This window comes from Poecilia latipinna, unplaced genomic scaffold, assembly GCF_001443285.1.
Source record: "Poecilia latipinna isolate Pla-1442-1.1 unplaced genomic scaffold, P_latipinna-1.0 Scaffold203, whole genome shotgun sequence".
NCBI classification, from domain to species: Eukaryota; Metazoa; Chordata; class Actinopteri; order Cyprinodontiformes; family Poeciliidae; genus Poecilia; species Poecilia latipinna.
This window is the reverse complement of record NW_015112819.1, coordinates 370,187-394,913: the sequence shown is the minus strand read 5'-3', so window position 1 is coordinate 394,913 and position 24,727 is coordinate 370,187. Positions and strand designations below refer to the sequence as shown.

Genomic DNA, 24,727 nt, shown 5'->3' with positions numbered 1-24,727 from the left:
CCATTATCCGGCCTGAGACATTACACCAGGCAGGTGAAGCTCGTCTTAGGGGGGCGCTTTTCATATTTTTAAGTTTCAGCTTAGGATTTGACAGTTTTTTCATATCTTAAAACTGACCTTATGTTTCCACTGTTAACATTGTCTTCTTCCTCTGTATACCTATTTGATCTACACCCTTAAAGCAAACATATTTTAGTGCTTTTCGTTTTACTTCGAACCTCCCTTAAAGGTTTTTTTTTGCAATTTTAAACTATTTGAATTCAATGACAGATAATACCAAGTAGATTTATGCTTGTAAACAGCATAAAGCTTGTTTATTTTGTGGAAATTCTTTCTATGGAACATTTGAGTATGTGTCACAATCACTGGCCACTTTACTAGGTACACTTTTCTGGTAATTAATTAGAAACCTCTTTCAGCTTTATTCTTTTTGGTATAGATTCACAAAGGTATTATAGACATTTCTAAAAAAAAATGTTGCTTCATATTAGTGTGAAAACTGGACATTTTTCGGCTGAACTCCACATTACATCCTCCTGTTCCACCACATCCAAAAGTTGCTCTATTGGATTGAGATCTGTTGACTGTGGAGGCTGTTGGAGTACAGTGAACTCGTTTTTATTTTCGTAAAAGCTTTGAAATGTTTTGAGTTTTTGTGAAATGGTGCATTATCCTACTGGAAGTAGCCATATGGTACACTGTGGACATAAGGGGAGGTGCATGGTCAGTAGGAACACCTGGTTGGACTGAAGGGATGAAATGATGCCTAACTGGCTGCAAAGGGACCAAGGTGTGCCCCACATCATTATACTGCCACCAACAGCCTAAACGATTGACACAAGGCAGGATGCATTAGATTCTGACTCTACAAATTGAATATAGCAGCGACAATCGAGGCTGATTGGTCTAGGCTGTACTTTTTCTAATCTGTTGTTGTCCAAATGAGTTGCGATTGTCGAACAGCAGATCCTCTAAGGTCCTCAAGCTCTCAACATTAAAACACCTTAGAGTTATTGTAGCTTTATCAACATCTGAAAGCCTTAAATCAATATTAATAATTAAAGCAACAAAAAATAATGAAATGATTCAACTGTCTCGCTCTCTCAATCAGAAAACAAACATAGTCTGTGTGGGTGACTCAGAGGGACTCCAGACTCCAGCTGGAAGCTTATAAAACCCCGTCAAGGTCTTTACGCTTCCATGCTCTGCATGACAGCAGAATGTCGAAGATGATGCCGTGTTCACGTATAACAGTAAGTCAAAATGTGTCCTTCTGTGGGCGGTGTTTGCTACAATCAGAATATCACTAGAAAATCTAGCTGCCTGGAACTAAAAGTTTTAAGATTTAAGCAGCCTTAAACTTTTTGAGACTGCTATATTGATGTTTTTGTAACATCACTATTTTTTGTTTAATTAAAGAAAGTCACTTAAAAAAAATAAAAAAAATCATGCTTCATTGCATACATAACTAAATCAATGTCATCCTTCAGCTGACAGACCCTGTGACGTCCGTAGGGTCTGAACAGCAGTTAAAGGTGAATCAGCTCTTCCTTCACCTCATTTGACCAAATGGCAACTTGCCTCCTGTCGCCCGCCTTCAAGGACCTGTCTGCTCTCGAGTGGCGTTGAGCACCAGCTTGAGCTCGGACTCAACCACCTCAGCCTTCTCATCCTTTTAATTAATTCAACTCAGCGCCGTATCCGGCACAGCTTGACGGCATCAGCCTGAGCGTAGTGCTGGCGTCACATGCTGGAACTCCTCCCGTGGCAGAGGTGAGGGGAGCAGCGATGCACCAGAGAGCGAACTGCGGTGGGGGATGGGGGGGGGAGGACGACGGATGCCGCACGTTGATCGTCCACAGTGGCTCCCCCAACACACCGCAGCCCGTCAGTGACTTCTTCTCTACGCAGCTCCTGATTGGCTGCAGGGAGGCAGAGCGGTGGACTGTTGAGGACTTACTATTCAAGGCTCCGATTGAATAAAAATGCAATGAAGGCGCTGACCTTTTAGGAGAATCATTGAGTTTCTGATTTAATCCCCTCCGGTGGTGCGACGACTCTCAAGAGGGGCTTCAGATGCTTGAAGGGTCGACTTATGAAACTGACTTTTAAGGCTGGTATGAAACAGAGTGTTCATTTATATTTTTACCATTTCTGTTGATTTTGGTCAACAGAACAACAATTTGGCGTCCAGAGCGATCACGAATAACAGCATTCTAATGCTGTGTTTATTTTTAGCAACAACTGTTCCTGTATTAAGTACCGTAGGTAAAAAATAAAATAAAATAAAGCCCACATTCTGAAGATCGTACCCTTTTTAGGATTAAAAGAATCAGAATTATGTCTGTTTGCTAAATCTCTGAAAAGTAAAAGATATTTTTAAATACTTTCTACAGAGTCAACAATTTACATACCTCTATTTTAAACTGTATGACTTTTCAGGTTTTATTTCACAAGCCACTCACAACTCTTTACTAGACTTTTTGCCCCTTCCTCTCAACAAACCTGGGTTTACTGAGTCAGGCTTTCATAGGCCACGTTGCTTCTTGTCGTCTCTTAAAATTTTATAGGGTTTAAAAGACCTATTTGTGTCTAAACCTTAACTTTTCGAGTGACCTCTAAATTGTCTCTTTGCTTGTATTTGCATCTAATCTGTGAATTTCTCTAATCCCCTCTCTTCAAACACCCTTACATCATGTTGCTACCACCCACGTATTTCATATTTGGGATGACATACTTCATCTTGCAGGTTTCAAAGGTAATCCCTTAAAATTTAGGATGACACCACACAACATGTCTTCAAAAATGAATACCTTTGTCTCTGAGAGCATTTGAAAGTTCTAAACTGGCATTTTATGTTGCTTTTGGAGTCATCACGTCTTCCTTTTGGAGTTATCATAATAAAAATTTTACGTTTTTAAGGATTATATTCATCATACTAGTCATGACAGAAGTTGATATTGTCGTAGTCTTTCCTGCTCACTCCCTCTGCAGTAAGCATCTTGCTTCGGTTGTCAGTGCAGCGCATTAATCTAAAATACAGAAGTCGGCCTCTCTGAAAAATCCAGTCGTGTCACAGTTTTGTTTATATCCCAGAGCTGCGAGACGGTCAGAGACGGCAGATTATTCACTGCGCCCTCACCGTAGCGTCCAGAGCGATCACGAATAACAGCATTTTAATGCTGTGTTTATTTTCAGCAACAACTGTTCCTGTGGCTCAGCTTGAGGTTAACAGATTTTAGCAGCGGCTGCTGAGACTAAAAGTGAGACAACCTAGTGAGAAATAAGGTGGTGAGATCACTTGACCAATCAGAAGCACTCCATGCCCCAGTCTGAATGATCAGGATGACATTAGTAGTACTTCTTCCCTTTCTTTGCTATTTTACGGGTAATTGATCCCACTCTAATCTTTGCGTTTTGCCTATTTCCTGGAGGGTTAATAAAGGGGATCAGGCAAAAAGCCCCTTAAAGTCTCTAGCTTGTGGAAGAACGTCCACAGTTATAATACAACTGAAATAAAAGCCTCACTTTAAAACAAATACAACCAAACATATTGCTAAAATACTTATATTCTCATGAGAATATGCTTGTTATACTGCTGTTATTATTTCAACTTATTGTTTACAGCACTAATTATGTATATGTATACATTTCTGTTTTCAGTTGCGCGGAGAACGATGTGTTGCCATTGTTGGGCACAAAGACAGAAAACTAGATCCAAAGCAGTTAAAGGCCCAGAAAGACCACTGGAAATGTTTTTCAAAACCGAGATGAGTCTTATAAAAAAAATCTGGCTCTTTATATGGAAATACATTAATTGTGGTTGAAAACATTGACACAATGTATTTTTCTCGCATTAAAACAACAGCACATCTCTTCAAAGCCACTGGCAAGAAGGGAAATGAGTGTTCTTGGTTTGCACTGGGTATTATGGGTTATAGTAATGGAATTTTTTATTTTTTTTTTCCACCACAGAAGACTCTAAAAGTTGTAATAGTGAATCATCTGTGAAGAACTATAATCACACTCTATGTAGCCATAATATAATTTCATGCTGTCTGGAAGATATTAAGTAAGTTAGCAACTATTGGAAACCTGTATGGACTGTGCAGTGGCTACACTTTTTTTAATTGTTTCCAAAGATCTGCTGATAAAATGAATTGGAGACGATGCATTTCCTGTATGTTTTCCTATGCAATACATACACGTTTGCATTGTTGTATGTTTCATATTATGCCGGTTCTTAATGATTTTTTTTTTTTATTTTTATTTTTTTTATCCAGTGTTGTCTAATATAAATGAGTGCCTTGTTCTCGCAGTGATATCTCACCGCCTGATTGTTATGAGCTGTAATCACTGATTACTTATTTGTTCGCAGTCAAGTGTCGGGCTCACCAGAGATTATCACCCCAGATGATTGATTGGCTCTGTTCCACTCTCAAACATTTAAAGGGAATTATTTCTACGTCTATCTGCAGATTACACTGCTCCTCTCTAATTAATGGTTGCAATCAATACAATTACAGTCTCCCCATGGATTTTCATATAAAAGTGATTCTTTAGAACCAGACCAAAGCTATGATCGATATTTCTTACACTTTTAATTCGCAGTTTTGTCCGTTGTGTGTTGGAAATTTAAAGTCTGTGTTTTAAATTTCTATCTCGTCTGAGTCACAGAGTAATATTTACTGTGGTAAGAACCTGGTGTTCACTGATGTGGGCATCCAAATATTCGTCAGAAGGGTCAGGATTAACAGAGCACAGTGTACAGTACTGCTGAGTCAGAACTGATCACTATGTGGGTGGTCCTGCAGAACAGTGAACTAGGGTAAATTATCTACTTCTGATGAATGCTGCATCTTTGAGTCAGTAGCTTTAATTGGTGCTATTTTGGATTTCCCAAAGGGAGATGACAGAAAAGTTTGCTCTAAAATCTTTTTAAAGACTTATTTTAATGTGTGCAGATAAAAAAACATAACGCGTAAACAAGCCTTTTATCTTCATAAATAGTTAAAGATCTATGTTTCTAGCGTATTAGTGCATAAATCAGCTTTTCCATTGTTTTTCAGTACAAATAAGTCTTTTTTTTTCACACAAAAATTCCTTTGATTATAGTTGTTTGTGAAGTAACAGTTAATAAAGATACTTCCTTTTGCAGTAGATTTTTGTCTTCCATCAGCACAAAACGGCTGAAAATCGTTTTAATCAAAAATGGCTCTCTAGATGTTCCTCCTGTGTTTCTATATGCAATGATTAGCTTCAGCTCTGCCTGTTTCTCTTTCATTATGTCTGAGCCAAATGAACTAGAGTTTCAAAGCTGCAGCTGTAGTTTCAATTGTACAATTATTTTAACTTCCATTTCGTCTGTGTGGATTAATTCGAAGTGACTTGAAAGGCCAAATCGTATGTTGTGGGAAAACTAACTGCAAACAGATTTTTTTTATTTTTATTTTTTTTATATATTTTTTTTTTGCGGTGTAAGAGCGTTCCCTCTGCAGAATGTTTTGATGGTTACATTACTGCAACGTAGTTACACCCCCCTTTTATACACACAAACATGGACTGAACGTGTGGATAAGATGTAGACTTGCACAACGTAGCTGGAGATGAAATTGTCTCTGTGGTGTTTGAGAATCGTCTGGCCGCGTATCACTCGGCTCGCTTGCTTCTAAGCCACAGTGACCCTTGTCCAGCCGTCTTGATAGATGTTTCCACCTAATGTAGTCGGGAGTAGAAGGTTTAACTGCTTTCTTGGCTTTTAGTACAATGGTTTCACATGTTTGTAGAGCGCACGCAAAGCTTTGTGTTTGCTCTGTGGCTCCTAGGTCCTTGTTTCCCCCTCTAATTAATGTCAATTTATTTTTATAGCACATTAAAACAACAGATGTCGACCAAAGTGCTGTACAATTCAATGAAATACAGCAAGATAACAACAAGAACAAGAAAAAAATATATATATTTAAAAGCAAGGTTAAAACAAAAATACAAATACCTGTCATGGTAAAAGAAACTTAAACTCTACTTGAGTCAAATTACGACGAATAAAAATAGGTCATTCATTCCAGCATTGGGCTTGATGATTAAAATGCACTTCTGTGCATAGAGGAAGCATCTAGGATTGTGTCTGGAGTTCAGCATCTGTTGTGTCTTTGCAAAGGATAAACAACAAGAGCAAAAGGCCTGAACCTTGGTCGGTGTGTAAAGTGACTGCTAAGAACTGATGATATCTTGATGAGTCACATAACCATGCTTATGGAGTTGGGAACCATGAGTATTATGTTCTCTAAGAAGCGGGTTTCATTTAGAGAGTCAACCCTTTTTACCTTTAAAAAAAAAAAAAAAAGTCCTGCAATGTTGAAATGTATACATATATTTCACCGCTCAATTAAATATAATTTGAAACCGTTTCCGTAAGTACAGGTAAGTACAGGTCAAAACATTTTGTACTGACATTGAATATAATATGACTGAATATGACTCTAAATGTGCAAAAGTCTCTGTATCGTTGTTCTGACTGTCTCTTATTCTGAATACTATCTAAATCTAAATCCATCCAGCAGTATACTATGTCAGAGGATGTTATGCTTTTTTTTCCCCACACAGTGTATTTTTGACACAAACCCTGACATCCGGGACACCTCGCTCCCTCTCCCTGCGTCCCTGGCCAGTCTCGTGTTTTAGGAGGCATTTGTGTCCTCTGCGACATTTGTGTGCAATGAACATTGACATTTTTGACATCTCCATCTCCACGCCTCCTTAGGCCAGCGCCGCACCTCGAGAAAATCGCTCTTCAATTATTGACATTATTTCCCTCTTTTGACAGTGACTGCCGCTGTAGAGTCATTTGTTCCGCTGAAAGAAAATGTGACATTTGCGGCTCCATTGTCGCAAGGTTAAGAGGAAAGAGGAGTGAAATCTAAGTAGGATGCCCTCAGGAGTAGCTGTATAAAACCGCTACTACTTATGCTGTGTAGACACTAGACCGTCTGAACAGTTGAGAGATGAAATGTCCTGAAATGCAAATATCACTTTTTTTTTCTTTTTTACTGTCTTTAAAGTATTGAAGGACCTTTTGATTTATCTAAAAGGCACAACAGACTTGTTTGTTTTAGATTTACAGCACAAGTGATGAAATTATGAATCCAGCCATACTTGGAACATCTGTTCGTTTCAGCTGCGAGTTGTTTGTTAAAGTATAAACAAATCAACGTCAAACATTTGAAAACATATATTTTTATTCATTAGCCAGTTATTTAAGCTGAGCATAAAATAATGAAATATGAAAACATTTTGTCTATGCACTTCAGCTCAAACCACCTGATCTGACTGATTGATATTGCTGATTTCTCAATTTACATTTTTTTCTAATAGTTAAGTTGAAGATGCCTGTCCTGGTGAAATCGGTTGCATACTGTGTGCCTCACGTGCTCCTGTGTCTCAGTTACATTGTATTTAATTAGTGGCACATTGTTGGAGCTTGACCTTTAACTGCGGCACCTCTTTAAGGCTCGTTGGTAACATTTTCAGGGTTCTGGAGATGTCACTCTGGGGGAATAACTGTCACTAAAGGAGATTAATAAAACAGACCTGCAGCCTCACAGCCTTACCGGTGTTAAGTTCAACAAAAGCGAGGGCAGTGCTCAATAAAAGTGGCCACCCCCAGAAGATTTGAACCTCTAAGTAGCCATAAAACATGGCTGCAGCTGTGCAAATAGACTTTCAAGGGTGAAACAAGGACAGACAAGATGTTGGAGCCCAAGAGGAAGCTTGAGTGAGTGTATTGAAATCCTTCCTTCTTGTTTTTTTTGTTTTGTTTTTTTCCTGCTCCTGATCCGATCTGTCCCCAAAGCTCCGTTCCTGAACAAGAAAACCGTGTCCCTTTAATAATGCCCTCCCCCTTTTTTATGCCATTTTCTGTCCTGCCTCAGCACCCACCCTTCTCCTCCCCCTCCTTTTTTGCTCGGTGGTTGCTATGAGAACAGCAGCACTGCACCATTCATCTGCTGGAGACCTGGGCTCCTTGCTCCTGTAGAGAGAGTGCACCTCTCACATCCATACATAACACAGTGAGCGCTAATGCAGTCACACAGCCAAACGGGGAGCTCACCTTTCTCTAAAAACGCAGGAAATTTCACTTGTTGTTTTTTCTCTCTTTTTCTTTTTTTTTTACCTCAGATTTGTTTAGCAGTGGTGAAGATTTTTTTTTGTCACTTGACAGCTTTGGTACATGCTCCACTAGCGGAGTTGTCACCTCCATGCCTCCCTCTTTCCCCAGTGGCACGGTGACTGCTGCACTTTTCCTTTCTCCTCATCCTTTCTTCCTTCCCTCCTCCTCCTTCTCCTCCTCCTCCTCTCGCTCCTCCCGTCACTGCCAAAGCTGCCCGGCTCCGTATCATTTCCTGCGCCTGAGCTTGAGCGGGCAGCATCGCCACTGAAACCTGTGGAGATTTCTTCAGAGGGGAGACAAGTGGAAGCGAGAGGGAGAGCCTCCTCTCCCCCTTCTGCTCATCCTCCACGCTGCCTCGCAGCAGCTGCCTTTTTTTTTTTCTCCTTCTGATCTCTTCCATCATTTATCCCCTCCCTGTTTTTGATGAACTGGTCATCGCTCGGGGAGGAAGGATTGCTCGTGCCGCTGGAAGGAGGGGACCTGGTGCCGTACTCGAGCCTTCAGGAATGCGAGGTCTGGTTTGAAAATGGTGAGCCCGGCCACACCCTCCGCCGCTTGATTCATTCCTCCATATGTCCCTGCAAACCCCCCCACCCCCCCCTCCTCCTCCACCACTACCACCAGCCCTCTCTCCCTGCCCTCCCGTCTCTCCTCCCTCCCTGTCCACCAGCCCCTCTTTCACCTGCTGCTCCACCTTTGCTCAGCCAGAGTCTGTCTGCTGTCTTAGCTCACAGCTGGAGCATCTGTGCCGACCGCCGGTTCGAGTGGCGCTTGCGCAGACATGGGGCTAATAGGAGGGAGAGTAAGAAAAGTAATTTTGCTCCGTGAATTGATGCATCTGTCAAAGGGCTGAACTAATCACAGTGTGGGCTCGAGGGCCTGTGAATCAACCAGAGTGTGATAATGTAAGTGGGTTTTTTTCTCGTGGCGAGCTGGTCTGCTTCATGCGTCAGCGTGGGTGAGCATTCAATTGTCTTTCAGCTTGCGTATGTATGTATATGTCTGTTGAAGCGCGTGTGTGTGTGTGTGTGTGTGTGTGTGTGTGTGTGTGTCTAAGCACAAGCTGTGGGCGGCTAATGGTGCTTGCTCCTACTGATGTGCGTCTCACTTTTCCTTCTAGAGAGCAGCGTCGTTTGTAGCATATGGTTGCGTAAACGCGTTGAAGTTGGTGGGGAGTTGTTTCCTCCGCGTCGCTCCGCAGTCGGCAGCAGCTTGTTGTGGCACACCGGAGTCACCCCTGTCGTTATGCTGGGACGCGGTTCCTCCTTCTAGCTCCGGTGCTGCAGGCATCCCTGCCTCCCTGCCTGGTCCCGGGGGGCTGTTAGCTCATCTGTGAACAGAACAGAATGTCTCAATAACACTGTCTGCCAGAAAAACACCTCATCAGCAGCTGCTATTGCCGGTCTCAGGTGAATGCCTTTTGATGAGGCGCCTTCAGCCGGTTTTCACACCACTTAGTACCGCCACCTGGAGAGGGGCTTTGATGAGCTTACTTTGTCAGCTGTCATTCAAAACACAGAAGGCAATGATGCTAGGAATATTAAAATGAGCGCTGCTAAAAAGCCATGTTTATTGAGTCAGTGGTGGGTGAAGGTTTTCCTCGCATTAGGATTCCTCGTGGAGTGGTTGAGCCCGACGGAGCCACGCCGGGACACGGACAGCATCCGCTCTCAGATCCAGTATTGCTTTGTGGTGGTTCAATATCATTGATGGACAGAGTCAGCATTGTCTCATCCATTGATTTATTTGCCACTTTAAGTCCACAATCCATTAAAATATTACGTCTTGAAACGGTAAACTCCCCACGGATACGTTGGCTCGTTGTGTACATTTTTCCAACGAAACATTTAGTTTTTCTAATGTCTAGCTTGTAATAAGTTAACGAGATTTCAAAACTATGATTAGGAACAAAGATGAGACAAACATTGAACTGTTTGTGTCTGCAATGATCAGAATCACGTTAAGACGGCATCAGAGAGTCGGGTTGTTTTGCTGTCAGAACGACTGGTGCATTGCACAAACTAGATGGAATAACAAAGCTGCAAGACAACCTCCTAATTCTTAGCTTCACCTCAAATCAGCAGCTTTGATATAACATGGACATAACTCTGATGGCGGAAAACTTTCAGTGAAAAGGTTCCTCGAGAGGAGACGGCTCCACCCTGAACCACCAACTGAATATTGGATAAATGTTGTACCAGAGATTATGCAATGGGAAAAGCTGTATTTCTCTCTAAAAGTGCAGAGAGATACTTTCTACATCCCCCACAACCCCAATTCCCAATGTTTTTGAAACTTAACGTCAACAAATGTGAAAGCAATGTAAATATTCATACTAATGTAATATTCCATATGCTTTCCCAATGAAAGATTTAATAAGGGGGAAAAAAAAACAAAACTTGGAACCGACTGAATGTTCTAACAGACGAATGATCCCAGACACACCCGGCCTGGTTTTGGTATGAATGATTAAAACATTAAGGTTTTGGAAAGCCCTCAACTCAATTACAGGTGTGAAATCTGATGCTACACTCCTCGTTGTGGTCTCCTAGCTTAAACAAACTCCTAAAAAGTTAAAGTGCTGAGGCTATACTGTCTTGCTCATTAAGTTTTTTTCCCCCCCATAGTTACTTTCTTTTGTACATTTTAAGTCCCATGTAGGCTATAGTCAGTGCCCTTCATGTCGTATTTATTCGTGAGACAATTCGAACAGCTTTGAACAAACAGTCGCTGTGCCAATTCACACCCGCTTCTGTGAGTTTAAAAGCCACGCATCCTCGACAGCAAGTCAGGTTCATATTGATTCCTGTAATTGCTCAATATCTTCCCCGTGTCGTCCTCTGAGCTTGTGTCAAATAAAAGTATCAATAGCCAAAGACTAGTCTTGACAAATCAAAGGCAGACAGAAGGTTAATGTCAAATTTTCGCTGTATGATGTTTTTTGAATGGGAGTGTTACACTGCGCCTGTGTGGCTTTCAGATTCCTGATGCAGCTTCTGACCAGCTTTAGCGCTTGATTGCAGTGTTGATTACAGAAGCGGTCGTCATAGGCGGGTGGACACTGTCTCACTTTGCCTGACAGCCTGGTCATATATCAGGCGTTGACAGCACTTCTGTCACACCCACCCCCCCTCCCCAAATACATCACTTTGTTACCGACTGTGAAACGTTAGGAGGGGAATTTAATTAAGTTGCATACGAGCCATGTGTTGTAGCCTTTCAGTCACTCCTACTCTTGAGTTTAATAACACTAATGAAAATCCTTTAAATTACTTTTGCAGACAGACAGAAATGCTCTTTTTTTATTATTTGGAATCATTAGTTTAGAGATGCTGTATGTTTTACGTTGTTGTCCTACTGGAGGGTTAAACCTTTTGCAACCTCCAACCATTCTGCTTTTGTTATTCATATATTTGATTCCGGCTTCACTGTCCCAAGCGTCTCCATTGCATGATAATAAAGCCGCTCCATGTTCTACCATGGAGGTGGTATTTTCAGTGCCAGTTTTCTGCCACAGTTGTTTTGCAAGACCAAAGAGGTGGCCCGCCAGGCTTATAATACACTGGGGGGAGCACATTTGTATGACTTTTAAAAGTATTTTGTATTTTATTGTATCAAAAAAGTATTTCAAATAACTGCTGTAGTTTTTCTACAAACTTTGCTCACAATTAGAGAGTTCAGACATGTCTTGTAGTTCCTTACTGGGTTTGAAGACAGCAGAGATTTCGTCCCTCTCCGCCATGCAGGTCTTCTTCAGATCATTCATGTTTCAGGGCTGTTGCCGGGCAACGCAAAGTTTCAACTTCCTACACATTTTCTTTCATGTTCAGGTCGGGGGAACGGCTAGGCCACTCCAGGACCGTAAAATACAATAAAAGGTTTTTTTCTGCTTTACCTTGAAAGTTTGTTTTGGGTCATTGTGATGCGAGAATATTCGGCCATGATCCATCTTCCATACTCTTACTGAGGGAAGGAGGTTGTTATTACAAAATCTCATCATACATGGTTTCATCCGTCCTCTCTTCAATATATTGTGATCATTCTGTCCCCTTTGCAGAAAAGCAACCTTTAACATGATGTTTACACTTGCATGCTTTAAGGTTGGGATAATGCTCTTATGATTTTATTTATCTTTTTAGATGTTTTTTTCTTTATTATTATTCTATTAAGTCTTAGGTAAACTCACAATGATATTTATTGACATTTCTGATTTTAATATAACGAATATAAAAATGCCTAGTTCTTTATTTTATCAACACAACCAACATTAATTCAGGCTCAGTTATTTCTTCAGATCGCCACAGAAATTTTACATACACTAACATCTCATTTAAAATTGTCATTTATTCTGTGTGTTTTTAATTTGAATACTTGAATAACTTTCCCTGAAGGGATTTTTTTTTCCTCTTTTTTTTGCCTAAATATATATTTTTTTCTGGGTATTTAGCTTTCCCTTCTGGGAACATGAAAAGGCTGTGGAGTGGAGAAGAGAAACCCGCAGTGTGCTATTATTAGCAATGATAAGAATTTGCTTACAAAACAGAGCAGTGGGTTACATATACCACCTCAGTGCTTTCTGCGAATCCTGCTGGTGGGGAGCTGAGTAAACGTTTCCCTGTCTGCGAGATACGGTCTCATAATGTTGTGTTTCCATGTAAATCCAATCAATTGCAGGCCATTTCACCACGACGACACCGTCCTCAGCGTTAACATTCGCCTCTCGTCTGTCCGTCGTTAACGTATTTACTCGGTCACTGCGGGGTCTGCTTTGAGGCGTCTGTTGGCATCATGGTCCAAAGGGTTTCACGGCGGCAGCAGATGATTAGTTTTTATCAGACATTGAAGATTTTTCATGGCCTCTGATGCTTTTTTTTTGTTTGTTTTGTTTTGTTTTGTTTTTTGTTGTACAGATTATCAAAAGCCTCCTTAATCAGAGCAGCTGGAAATCAAACGCCAGTATCGGCAAAGCGCGTCTCTGTTTGCCGTTTTGGTTTTTTTGTTTTTTGTTTTAAGGAAGTTCTTAATTAAATAACATCGGGCTGAACTAAACATCCTGCTCATGCTAATTTTCTCAATGACAAAGGGTGGAGTTCTCTAGTGGGGAGGTTATAAATATCTCCTCAAGGGGGTGAACTCCAGCTGGAAAAAAGGTCACAGCAGCGCAGCTATTATTAGACCACCTTATCAAGTGGCGTCCTCGCCAATTATGATACTCTCCTAAAGCGATTTCACGGGTAACTTTACAGCTCGCAGCCGCGTTCGAGAGTTTTCTCGTCGAGGGGCTTCGAGAGGGAACGTTCACGGTCACTCTTGTGCGTCAGTCAGCCCCTTCCGCGCTGACGGAGGGAATCCATAAGGAAGGAAAGTTAACAGCGTCAGAAACGCTCTGCGTCGACAATAGCCGCTGTGCTTTTACAGCTGAGTCACGAGGTCACGCCGCATCGCAGATGAAGCGTTCGCAAACGAGACTGGACAGATGCTTAGAAAGCCCGCAGTAGGGACGTTACTGGAATATAGACGAAACTAAACCAAAAGAAAGAAATGAGTACAAAGAGAATCTGTGCAACATAAGATGTATCAAAATATTTTAATAAAAACAATGCCAAGATGAAGGTTTATGTTTAAACATCAGAAAAAGGCAGAGGTTGTTAATCATTTTATTAATACTCTTTAAAAAATGCCTACTATAAAATCCAGAAAACAGACGCATCGTCAGCTTCTGGCTGCTTTTCTTCCTGCATTTCCCTGTATTTGGTTCCATCCATCCATCCATCCATCAACCTGAGGAGATCCTCTAAACCCTGCTGGAGAAATGCCTCTCCCGAGTGTGATACTGCCATTACTTTGGGGATGGAGTGTTTAGTTTGATATATGGAGTTAGTTTTCCTCCAAACGGAGCTCTGCATCGAGTCGGAAAATCAGGCAAAAATATTTATCCCTTTTATTTCACTTCACAATTCCGCACACATTTGTATTGGTCCAAATCCCAACAAAACGTAATAAAGGTTGAGTTTGTAACATGTCAAACTGTGATGGGAGATCATCTGTCTCTCATATGTGTAAAGAAAATGCAATTTATCTGTTGTTGTTTTTTTTTTTCATCACAAAGCTGGTCTATTTCCAAATATTTACTTTATGTAAATAAAGTGTTTATGATTCTAAACTGCTTCTTGGATCAGAAATACCTTTAGGATCGCTTTGTTTTTCTGCCACGGCTCTAATCCAGGCCCGGCTAAGGACTACGTGAAAAAGGTGAATTAGTAGCTTTTTTTTGTGTTCGGGAGAGCTCTCTTAATAAGCGTTCTTAGAAATCATACCCCTTCCGTAGCCCTCTTAAAATTCTGGCTGCGCCTCACCTTGCTCTGCTAATCCTCCCTAGGCTGTAATAATGGATCCGCATGTGCACGTGTGCAGACAGCCTCGCGCTCAGACACACTCACACGCACACATGCATAAAATAGGAGGAAGAGGCATCTTGTCTAATGGACGTGCAGTCTGGTCTGCGCTCGCTGTCAGCGGCTGCTGTGTGCCACGGCAACATCTGGTCTGCATTGTTTGTTGCTTGACAAGTCGACACGGATTGCACACAAAATCATATGCGATCTCTGAGCCGGATTACTGATGAGCACACGGGGATCAAGTCTCTGGGTCAGATCTAAGGACTGGCTAACTGATCAAATCTCAAGTACTCCAGTTCTCATCCTGTTGTGATTACAAGCCCTCCCGCTTCTGGTTCAAACAGATACAGTGTCAAATGACTTGGAAAAAGCAAAGTAAAAATGTGTTATTTGTATAGTGACCTCTCTTTATGGTTGGTGGTTATTTTTCATGTTATTGGTCTATAATTAGTAAGATATGTACTTGTTTGTGTCACTGCTTCTCCCATCCGTTTTGGGATTGTTTATGTCAATTTAAGTCACCTTCTCAATGCCCACGCCTATTTCAGCTCTGTTTTGCACAGTATGAGCAGATTTCTGGTAACCCTTCCTTCCTCTCCTTGTGTTCTCTTAATTTTTTTCTGCTACACAACATTTAACATCACAAAAGCCTTTCCAAAAGTAAATATGCCTGTTGTCCGACCTTTTGTGTACCTTGGATGTTTTCCCTCCTTACACAATCCAACCACAAATAGCAGCTTTTTTTTTTTCCATCTCCCTCTGTATTTTTCCACTCTTTGTTTTCATCTGTTAACTATGCTAGGAGTTTTCTGAACATCTTGGAACATCCTCTTCATCATCAACGCTTTCAGACGATACTTCTGATTGGCTACAGAAGACACATCAGTGTAAGAGCCCAAGGTGAATTCTCATAGTGTAGCAACCTTAAAGAAAAATACCACAGTGCAACTGCCAGCATTCTTTAAATGGAAACCAGGACTTACTCTTGCTTACAACTGATGCCAAATGAATGAGAAAGCTTGATTATTAAACTTAATTTTACCTATATCATGTATCAATTATTATTTTAGCTCTGTTTACAAGAAATGTAGTTTTCAGATGATTTCGGACAAATTTCCCTAGGAGCAATATTAAACCATTTTTTTTTTTTTGTTTTGCTTCTGACTATAAGTCAATCCCTAGAGTACTAGTGTCACAAAATACTAATATGCTAAAATTTTATTTTTTACATGTAAAGAATATTTCTCCAATTGGGCAGCAGTGTACCACAGCATGATTTTTAGGTCGACGTGAAATGTAACTGAGTCTATCATGAGTTAGTTTTTTTTTTTGTTTTTTTTTTTTTTGCCTTGTGCATAAAATTAACACGGAATACCTCTTTTAAGTAATAAACATGATATAATTCCTTACTTCAGAATTGGCAACCAGAGCTGCACAACATATTGCACTGATTGGGTCTCTTTTGCGGTGCAAATTACGGCTAAAATATGTTAGCCGTAACCTCATGTATTTGTTTTATTTTTACAAATGCCTATAACAGACGATGCTGGACAGCATAATGGAGGGCGGAAGCGAAAAACATCAGGAAAATGCTGACTAATTGTAATCCATTCCAAGCTTTCGACTAGTAAAGAGTAACGAGTTGTGAAGTCAGGAGTAGGAATACGAAAGCCTGCTCCTGGAAAAGTGTGACATTTTGACGAGGAAAATGTGCAGAAACATGTTTGCAACATTAGCATAAGCTTGACTTTTTCCACATAGATAGAAGAGTGATATGTTTTGTTTCACTTTCATCAAAACTCGCAAAATAATGTTTTTAATCAAGCAGGCTTAAATGCAACTTATAATGTAAAGAAACGTTGTCAGATCTGCTGGATAGCAGCAGACTGGCTCGAACATAAAAGGTGCAGAACCTTGGTCACTTAAGTCCTTAAGAGCCAAGCTAGTTGAATTGAGTTGGAAACAGGAAGAACTGCTCCTGTAAATTGACTAAGATCAATCAAGACAAAGGGCTTCTCTGATTACATTTGAGCAAAATACATCGCAGGCTTTTAGTGTTGATGAAGTTGGCCTCTCCATACGTTACCACCACCTTCGAGAGGTGGACAACTCTCCCACCCCCCACTGTTTTTTTTTTTTTTTTTTTTTTCCCCTGTTCTCTGCTGTTGCCATAGAGACGGGAGCCGCGTGTTGGGTTTCTGCAGAGCTCTGCTTGGGTTTGCAGACAGCGATCCGATGTATGTCCTCACCCACATCATCGCTGTGTGTATGTTAATGCATGCGTGTGTAGGCGCCGGCGTTTTTGTCTGAGTGGTCGTATGTAATGGAGACGGTGGCAGAAATGGTAATTTATCGCTGTAGAAGGACTCCTGCGCATTAGAATATTTCCAGAAGCAGCGAGGAAATGTGCGTCGCATGCTTTAGCTTGTTCTTGTTCTTATTCAGAGCTCGTGATCCATTTATCGAAGACATGACTCGACTGTTGTACTCAAGAACACTGATTTTGTTTTATTTTCTGTGGACCACTTAATCAAAAGGTAATAGTCTCGGGAATAGATATCAACTTTGAAACATTTCACACAGTGTTTTGTTGTGACAGTTTTTTTTGTCGTTTTTTTTCTGCACCATTTCTTATCATAAGCTCACATGTGCACTTGCATACATGTCACATGCATATTCATATTCCCACCCTCGCATGCACGGCGCGTAACAAATATCCATTTCACGGCCACGTGGATCTGCACATGCAAGACAAGATATATTTATTCATAAGCTCATTAGAGGAGTGGATTTGCCTGCTGCCATCCATCACACTGTCACCCTTCCTCAACCTGGCACAAGCTGACAACGGAGCTGCCGGAGAGGAGTCCATGGGATTTACTCCCCTGGAGCCAGTGATAGAGGGAGGATTTACTCCAATAGAGTAGAGACCGAGTTTCTTCTTTGTAGAGGTGAGATTAGAGACACGGCAAACAAAGGACATGGTAATCTGCTGCTCACAAAAATGCATATTCCTGAGTGGCAAAAGCGTCTTTTAAAGTGTCAGATTGGCTGTTCCAACTGAAAGTGAAGCATTTGAATTTTTTTACAATTGTCTTTTGGGGTTTTTTGTGTGCGCATGCATGTGTGTGTGTGTGTGGGTGTGCGTGTGTCACATGAAAACAATAGTTATTAATCGTTTAGAAGTTGATTAAAACATATTGTGTAATGTAAGAGAATTTAAAATAAAAAAAAAAAACTGTTATCCCTTCAGACTTCAGACCAGTATTGCTTTGGTTATTAATGACGCAGGGCAAATACAGTGCCTTGAAAAAGCATTCACATACTCTGACTGGAAAGTAGTAGAAATTCATTCATGTTTTTTTTTTTTTTTAAAGTAAATCATTGTCTAAGAAGTATTCTCGTATTCAAGCCAGCTACAATCTGACATCCGACGAAGGCACACCACATGCATCATTTTTTTTTTTTGTACAATTGTACATTTGTAAAGTTGAAGTCTGAAGTTTTAATGTGGTTTTAAGCCAAAATACGGAGAAGTTAAAGTTCTTAATATGCAGCATTAGGCACTGAATGCTTTTTACGTATTCTGTGCGAGCTTTTGGCTTAGGTTTGTGCTGCTTTGGTGGCACTCCCTGTCTACAGTTGCACTTTATGTCCAACTGCTTAATTGCCAGTAGCACAAACTGAAGACAGAAACTTTGCTGCAAAATAAATGGACAAATGGACACAGTCATGTGACCACAAACAGGGCTTTATTTTTTATAAAATAAAGCCCAGCTTTAAACTTTAAAGACAAGTGGCAGGACGCATGTTGAACAAAAGAACAAAACCATCATTTAATTACCTTCACAGAAAGCTTATACAGGTGTTAAAACTGACACCTTCGTTTCTGATACTAGCCAAAGAAAACAGCATGTAAATCGGTTGGACAAGCAGAAAAGTCGAGCCTTTTTCAAGTGACAGTCACTGTGATGGCAGTCGATCTGGCCATGAAAAACCTGGATTCCCTCTTCTTCCTCCTCTGGCTGTCAGCTGTACTTTCTCTGTGGCATCTGTGCTGGCTCACTTCCTGGATGTAGTCAATTAACAGACTTCTCTGCAGTCCATAGCTGCACAGCATTAACACTTCAAGAATGGCAGCGAATGCTTCGTCACATAGATCCGGGGAGTTCACTCGGCCAGGAAGACGCCAAGTTTATTTGTGAGGCCGGGAATTTGCAGATTCGTCAAGATATCTAAGCGTTTAAGTTTTTATAAGAAGAAGCCGTTATGTTTAACTTCTTCATTTGGTCTTAAAGTTTTACTGTGGGATGTTTCTTCTATTGAAGTTAGACGGTTTCTGTCTAAACTAACTTCGCCACAAATATTCTAAATAGCCACAATCATTTTTGCAGGATCTCAATATGGTTTAAAGTTTCTGTCAATTAGAAATGTTTATATATATATATTTTTTTATTATTGCATTTTCAAATTTCAAACATTTTTGAGTGATCATGGATTACTTAAATGACCCCATATTTTCTCCTTTTGTAGTGCTGTAACTCTTAAATTTTAACTCGTGATGTTGGTATTTTCTTTGAAATCTTTGTTTTTTTTAATTCTCATGTTTGTATTTTTTTTTTGTAAATAATCTCTTTCTAAAATCTTGGTACAGGATACCATAGCAGGCTCTCAGATGCCTAGTCCATGCCCCGATGGGTCTAAGCTGTTTTTGCACCAAAAATGGAACCAATACACTACTAGAGAGTTGCTTGTATGTTTATGCATGGACAGTGTACATCATAAGGAGAAAAAGCTGAAAAAAACCCAACTAAATGTAACAGGTCTCATAGTAGAATACAGTTGCAGGATTTTTTTTTTTTTTACCAGTTGAACATCATTATGCCAGCATCCTGGTTTGTGATTTTGTCACCTTCGCTGATGTTCCTTGAGAGCACGTCTGCGTCTATACATGCCTCTTCACAGCTTTTACTATGCCTGGAAATTCTCGTTAGGATAAAATGAAGCATTCTTCGTAACGTCACCCAGTATAAATCTGACATACCTGGAAAGTCTAATTTTGTAATGTCTTACAGCGAGACAGTGGAAGTCTGCAGCCTTGTTTTAATAGAAAGGATGACGGTAATAATAGCGGCATGCAGTAATAATATTTATTTCTTGTAGAGCATGTACTCTGTGTGCATCAGTCTCTTCTGATTCGGCTTATATTTATAAAGAACGCCTGGCTCTCTATCCATTCACTACAGGCTGATACATTATCTTGACATTAAACATAACATGAAACCCAATTGTGAGTGTGGAGAAACTCATTCAAGTCATTGTTCATTGAACATATGTTTAAGTTGCTGCTCGTGGCTCTTTGCTCACTGCTGACTGGTTCAGTGCTGCTCTTCTCCGCCGGATTGCTTTGGACATGTGAACTCACCCATGATGGCTAAGAGTTGCAGGGTACAGTACATAATCTATCCTAAAACCCTTGTTTAACCAGATTAGATGATTAAGAGTAAATTATGCTCAGTTGTTACCCATCTCAAACCTCCATGAGTACAGAGAGTAGAAAATGTTGGAATTAAAAAAAGTAAAAGCCTCCCATCTAGGTTGGCCCCAATTCCAGAAAAAGAATCACAATTGACCTTTTCTCCTTCTTCACAAATAGAATGAAAGTGTCATAGATTGCAAACTGTTTTAATAAATCTCAGTATTATCAAGTTAAAGTTTGGTCGGTCTAAATATTTTACATTTTACAGCCATTAAAATTGTCTATTTTGTGTATTTGCACAAATGTAATAAATATTTAGTGTTAATGGTCTAATGGGCCATATACCATCAATGTGCATCTATAGTCTATTTATGCCAAATACGTCGATGTGTCACTATGGAGATGTTGTTTGGTGTGATGTGCATTGATGGTTTTCCCCCACACAACACATTTTGCATTTAGTCTATAGTCTCTTTTCACAACTTTTTTTTTTTATTGTCATTTTCCGACTTTTTTTTTTTTAAGTCTGCTGCCCAATATGTTGCAACACAAATTATTTTAAACTAGTGAAGTATTCTTCCAGGCAAACTTAGCCCCAATAACTTACACTAGCAGCAATTGGATACTTCTGTAGAAATTTATTTTCTTCAGATAAGAAGCACTGTGATATTTTAATACTTAGAGATCTTGTGACACACGTATTGAAAAAGTTTTAACAGACTGATGAAATGTTATTGGACAATTACTGGTGTATGTTTTGACCTCCTTGTGGTGTTTTTAGGAAATTTCAATTTCCGCAGCATTCAAAATATTATATATTTTTTTCTGGTCTTCCTGCTGTGAGCAGTCAGTAATTACTTACATTAGGAAAAAGGTTGAGATCATGTTGCATGTATAGCATTGATTCCAAAACAAGGTCTTACTGTTTCACAATAAAAAAATAATTACAGAGTTAGCAGATCTTAAGCATATTATATTAGCGATTAAGGCAGAGATTAAGACGACAAATATTCCTTAAAGCCTCTTGAGATTGTCATAATTTGTCAAATTTACCAAATCCAACATGTGTCATGATGGAAGCTGAAAGCCTAAATTGATTAAACCCAGCAACATTGCTGAACTTGTTGAGCCCTCGTTTTCTGCTCAGAGTCTTCCACTCGCAGCCTGAATGAGCTGCAGACATATTGTCGAAAATATTTTCCTCTGAATTAGCTTCTCGCATATTTTGTGTTTCATCTGACTTCGTTTTGTGCACCACAATGTAAACTGCTTACTTTGGGATCCTTCTTACTCACACCAAACAGTGTAGTTGTTTTGACACGGTATGATGAGTTCACCGACCAGACAAAGATCGGGCGTTTGAGTTTTCAACCATCCGGTCACTGATAATCAGGCTGGAAACCGTCAGATTGTGGCGCATCTCTAAATCTCGTCCTTGTTGATTTGGTTTAAGAGAACAGGCCACGGTTTTCACATCGCCTCTGAAAAGTTGCTCCACACACTGAAAAGGACGCACTGACGGGAGATTATGGCTGCCATTGTTTTCAATGTTTACACACAACCGCTAACAACCCTGTCTTTGCAGCGAAGCTATTTTTCTTGTGATTACATCACAACCGCCACCCACATCTTTTTCTACTGTAAATTTCCCATTCGACGCTTTAGTTTTGCGCCGGCGGACGTCACTGGCGTTCTTGGTGTGATTGTGGACCCAGTGGACAAAACACACGTACTCCTCTTTACCCATTTACAGACCTGCATCTTTCCTGGACAGTTTCTCTGTGTTGTGAGGTAAATGTTGGCCAGGGTACACGGTGTATGGAGGTATTTTTAGATTTTGTCAGTGGGCTGATGTTATGTGAGGGTGATGCTGGTTTCTCTCGCGCCCGTTTCCTGATTGCCCTTGCTCCATGTTTACTCTTTATCAAACAAAGCTTCACAGAAAAGCCTGCAGGATGTTGTCATTTTATCAGTGTGCTGCTCCAAGTTCATAAGCTCTCTGTCTCCCCCCCCCCTCTTTCTGTCCTGTCCCTGTCACTTCTCTCTTTCTTGTCCTCCACCATCTCCCTATTGAATGCGTGCGTGTGTGTGTGTGTGTGTGTGTGTGTGTGTTTTCTCTCTTTCTCTATATGGATGTATATGTGTCTGCGTGTGCGTCTGCATGTGCTTTCTGCTCCCAGCCCCTCTGCGGAAAGCAAAGTTTGTGGAGAGCCCTCGCATTCCACAATCAGAGCTTGGCTCCCCTACACACACCTCTGCTACTGCCAAGAATACAGACCTGGACACATACTGCCCTGGTAAGTTTTTTTTTTTTTTTTTTTTTTTTTTGGCCAGCTTATCCCTCATTTTGTCGTTTCTGCATGTTGTGCTACTACAATTGTAGAGGCACAAAAACAGAGAGGGGAAAACTTATCTGTGTGACAGATTTTCTGCTGGATCCTGTAAGATGAAAACATGGCTAAGATCATTAATCAGATAGCTTTGCCTGTGCCCGCCCTCGCTGCCTCCTCCCACTTTGCCTCTTTAATCCTCCCTTGCCGCTTTCTCGGAGCTCATTTGAGTGCCGCCGCCGTTTTCTGTTAACTTCACTGCCGGCTTTTTGCTCGTTAATCCCGCAGACGGTCCAGTTTCCTATCCTCCACCCCCCCACACACACACACACACGCATATATGCACCCCCCGCTGCCACAGACAGCCCTGTCAAACCCGACGCTCTCCTCCCTTCCTCAATCAGGGCGGACATTAAAGCAGTTTACTTGAGGACAGCGCTCTGATATATATCTGCTTTCTCGTCTCGCGGTTTTGGCCCGCGCTCTCGTGTCTTGTTGGCTCAACCTCTGTTGGCTTTGTGGACCTCAGCACTTCGGGCCAGGACTTAATACGTGAGTGGAGCAACAATGGGGGGCCTCGGGGCTTACCTTGTGTGATTTAGGGAAAAAAATGGTTGAGAGAGCACTGCCCGCCTTCTCCGTCTGTTGGCCTCTTCTGCTGAATTTCTGCCCAGGGGGAATTCTAAGTATGTGATTTACACTGGAACGTATTTCAGTTTGATTTTAAACCTCTAGAAAAATGTGTCGATTTGCAGTCTTTTTCTTTTCTTTTTTTCCTCATTATTTTTGTTTTCGCATGGCTTGTATAACTCTTGACCCTCTCTTTATTTTGCATCGTTCCTGTGAAATAGACTGTGACATATGAGCTATGAGCTGCCAAGAGCTGCTGTAAGATGTGACATATCAGGGATGAAATGGTGCTCTGCGCTACAATCGACAGAGGAAGCGGTTGATTACATTCAGGAATTCTCTGCGTGTGTGGAGTAATAACTCAAGCTGAAAAGCAGCCGGGAGGGTCGGGATGAGTTTTTTTTTTTCAAGGGTGAGTACTCATACCTCCCAGGTGGACAGATGGAGGTCTGAGCTCTTAACAAGGCCTCCCTGGCATGTGTAACAGCAGGGCAGTGACTTAAACACTTGATTGCTTGCCAGTCCACACTCTGCTGCAGCCGCTGCTGCTTCTGACATTGACTGTCGCCTGGAGGAGTGTAGGTATCAGCTGATTATTTAAAAAAAATTATTATTATTTATTTATTTATTTTTATGGCCTACAAAAAAAAAAAAAAACATTTGTGGGCTCATAAATATTGTGAATATTTTGCAAGATGGCTTGTGAAATTTGCCACTAGCAATCCATCATTTATAATGGATGGAAAAGCATTCATGATGATGTTGGACAGAAGCTATGCTCTAACAGTCTGGAACAGCCTCAGACTACAAATAAAATCCTCTGCTTCCTGTATGTTTTTATGTCGTGTAGTGGCCTTGCTTTGAGCGCAGTTCGAAATTCTCTTCAGCCTCTAGAAACACTTTAAAACAACAATCATCTCAAAAGAAAAAAAAACTATATAAAACGATGAGTTAATTCATTTTCATGTTCAAGAAACCAGTTTGACGTGATTTGATTCCTTATAATTACGTTCGTCTGCCAATTTATTAGGTACACCTTCGCAGTACCAGTTTAACACCCCATTTACTTTTAAAACCGCATCATTCAGTTGCTGGAAACGTTGCTCTGAGGTTTTGGTCTGTATCCAGATAATGTCTTCACGCAGTTGCTGCATATTTGTTGGCTGCACATCCATAATGTTCCACCACATCCCAAATGTTCTCTGTTGGATTGAGATCTGATGACTGCGGAGGCGTTTGGATACGAGTTAACTCATTTTCATGTTCAAAAAAGCCAGTTTGAAGTGATCTGAGCTTTGTGACTTACGCAATAACCAGCTGAATGTAACCATCAGGTAGCCCTGTGCTCATAAAGGAAATGATATGATGAGCCACAACTTTCAGGCAGGCTGCGGCATTGAGACGATGTTTACTTGGTAGTAAGGTCCAAAAGTGCTGAGAAGAATCCCCCACATCATAATACCACCGCCAGCAGCAGCCTGATCCATTAACGCACAGGATGAATTCGTGTTTTTATGTTGTTTACTCCATATCCCGGCTCTACCATCTGAATGTGGCAGCTGATCAAGATTCATCAGACCAACGAACAATTTCCCTGTCTTAGTGTTTTCATTTTGTCTAACCTCTTTGAATTGTAGCCTAAGTTTCTTATTCTTTTTTTTTTTCTTTCCTGCGCTGTAGCACGTCTGTTTAAAGGGTCAAAGTGTTGTGTGTTCAAAAGTAT

At 40.8% G+C, this 24,727-nt stretch overlaps 1 protein-coding gene across 11 annotated transcripts in view; it reads left to right on the top strand.

Moving 5' to 3' along the window:
- Positions 1–24,727, top strand: part of tanc2b (tetratricopeptide repeat, ankyrin repeat and coiled-coil containing 2b) — a 152,642-nt gene that overhangs the window by 58,661 nt on the left and 69,254 nt on the right. For 7 of the 11 annotated variants that reach the window (XM_015031348.1, XM_015031347.1, XM_015031346.1 and 4 more), the window contains one exon: positions 22,225–22,341. The exons of 1 other annotated variant lie outside the window; for it this stretch is intronic. In XM_015031348.1, coding sequence (XP_014886834.1) covers positions 22,225–22,341 — 117 coding nt within the window. Of the gene's footprint in view, positions 1–7,970; positions 8,697–8,887; positions 9,073–22,224; positions 22,342–24,727 lie in introns of those variants that run through there. 3 more of the 11 variants (XM_015031351.1, XM_015031352.1, XM_015031355.1) reach the window with 3 other exon arrangements.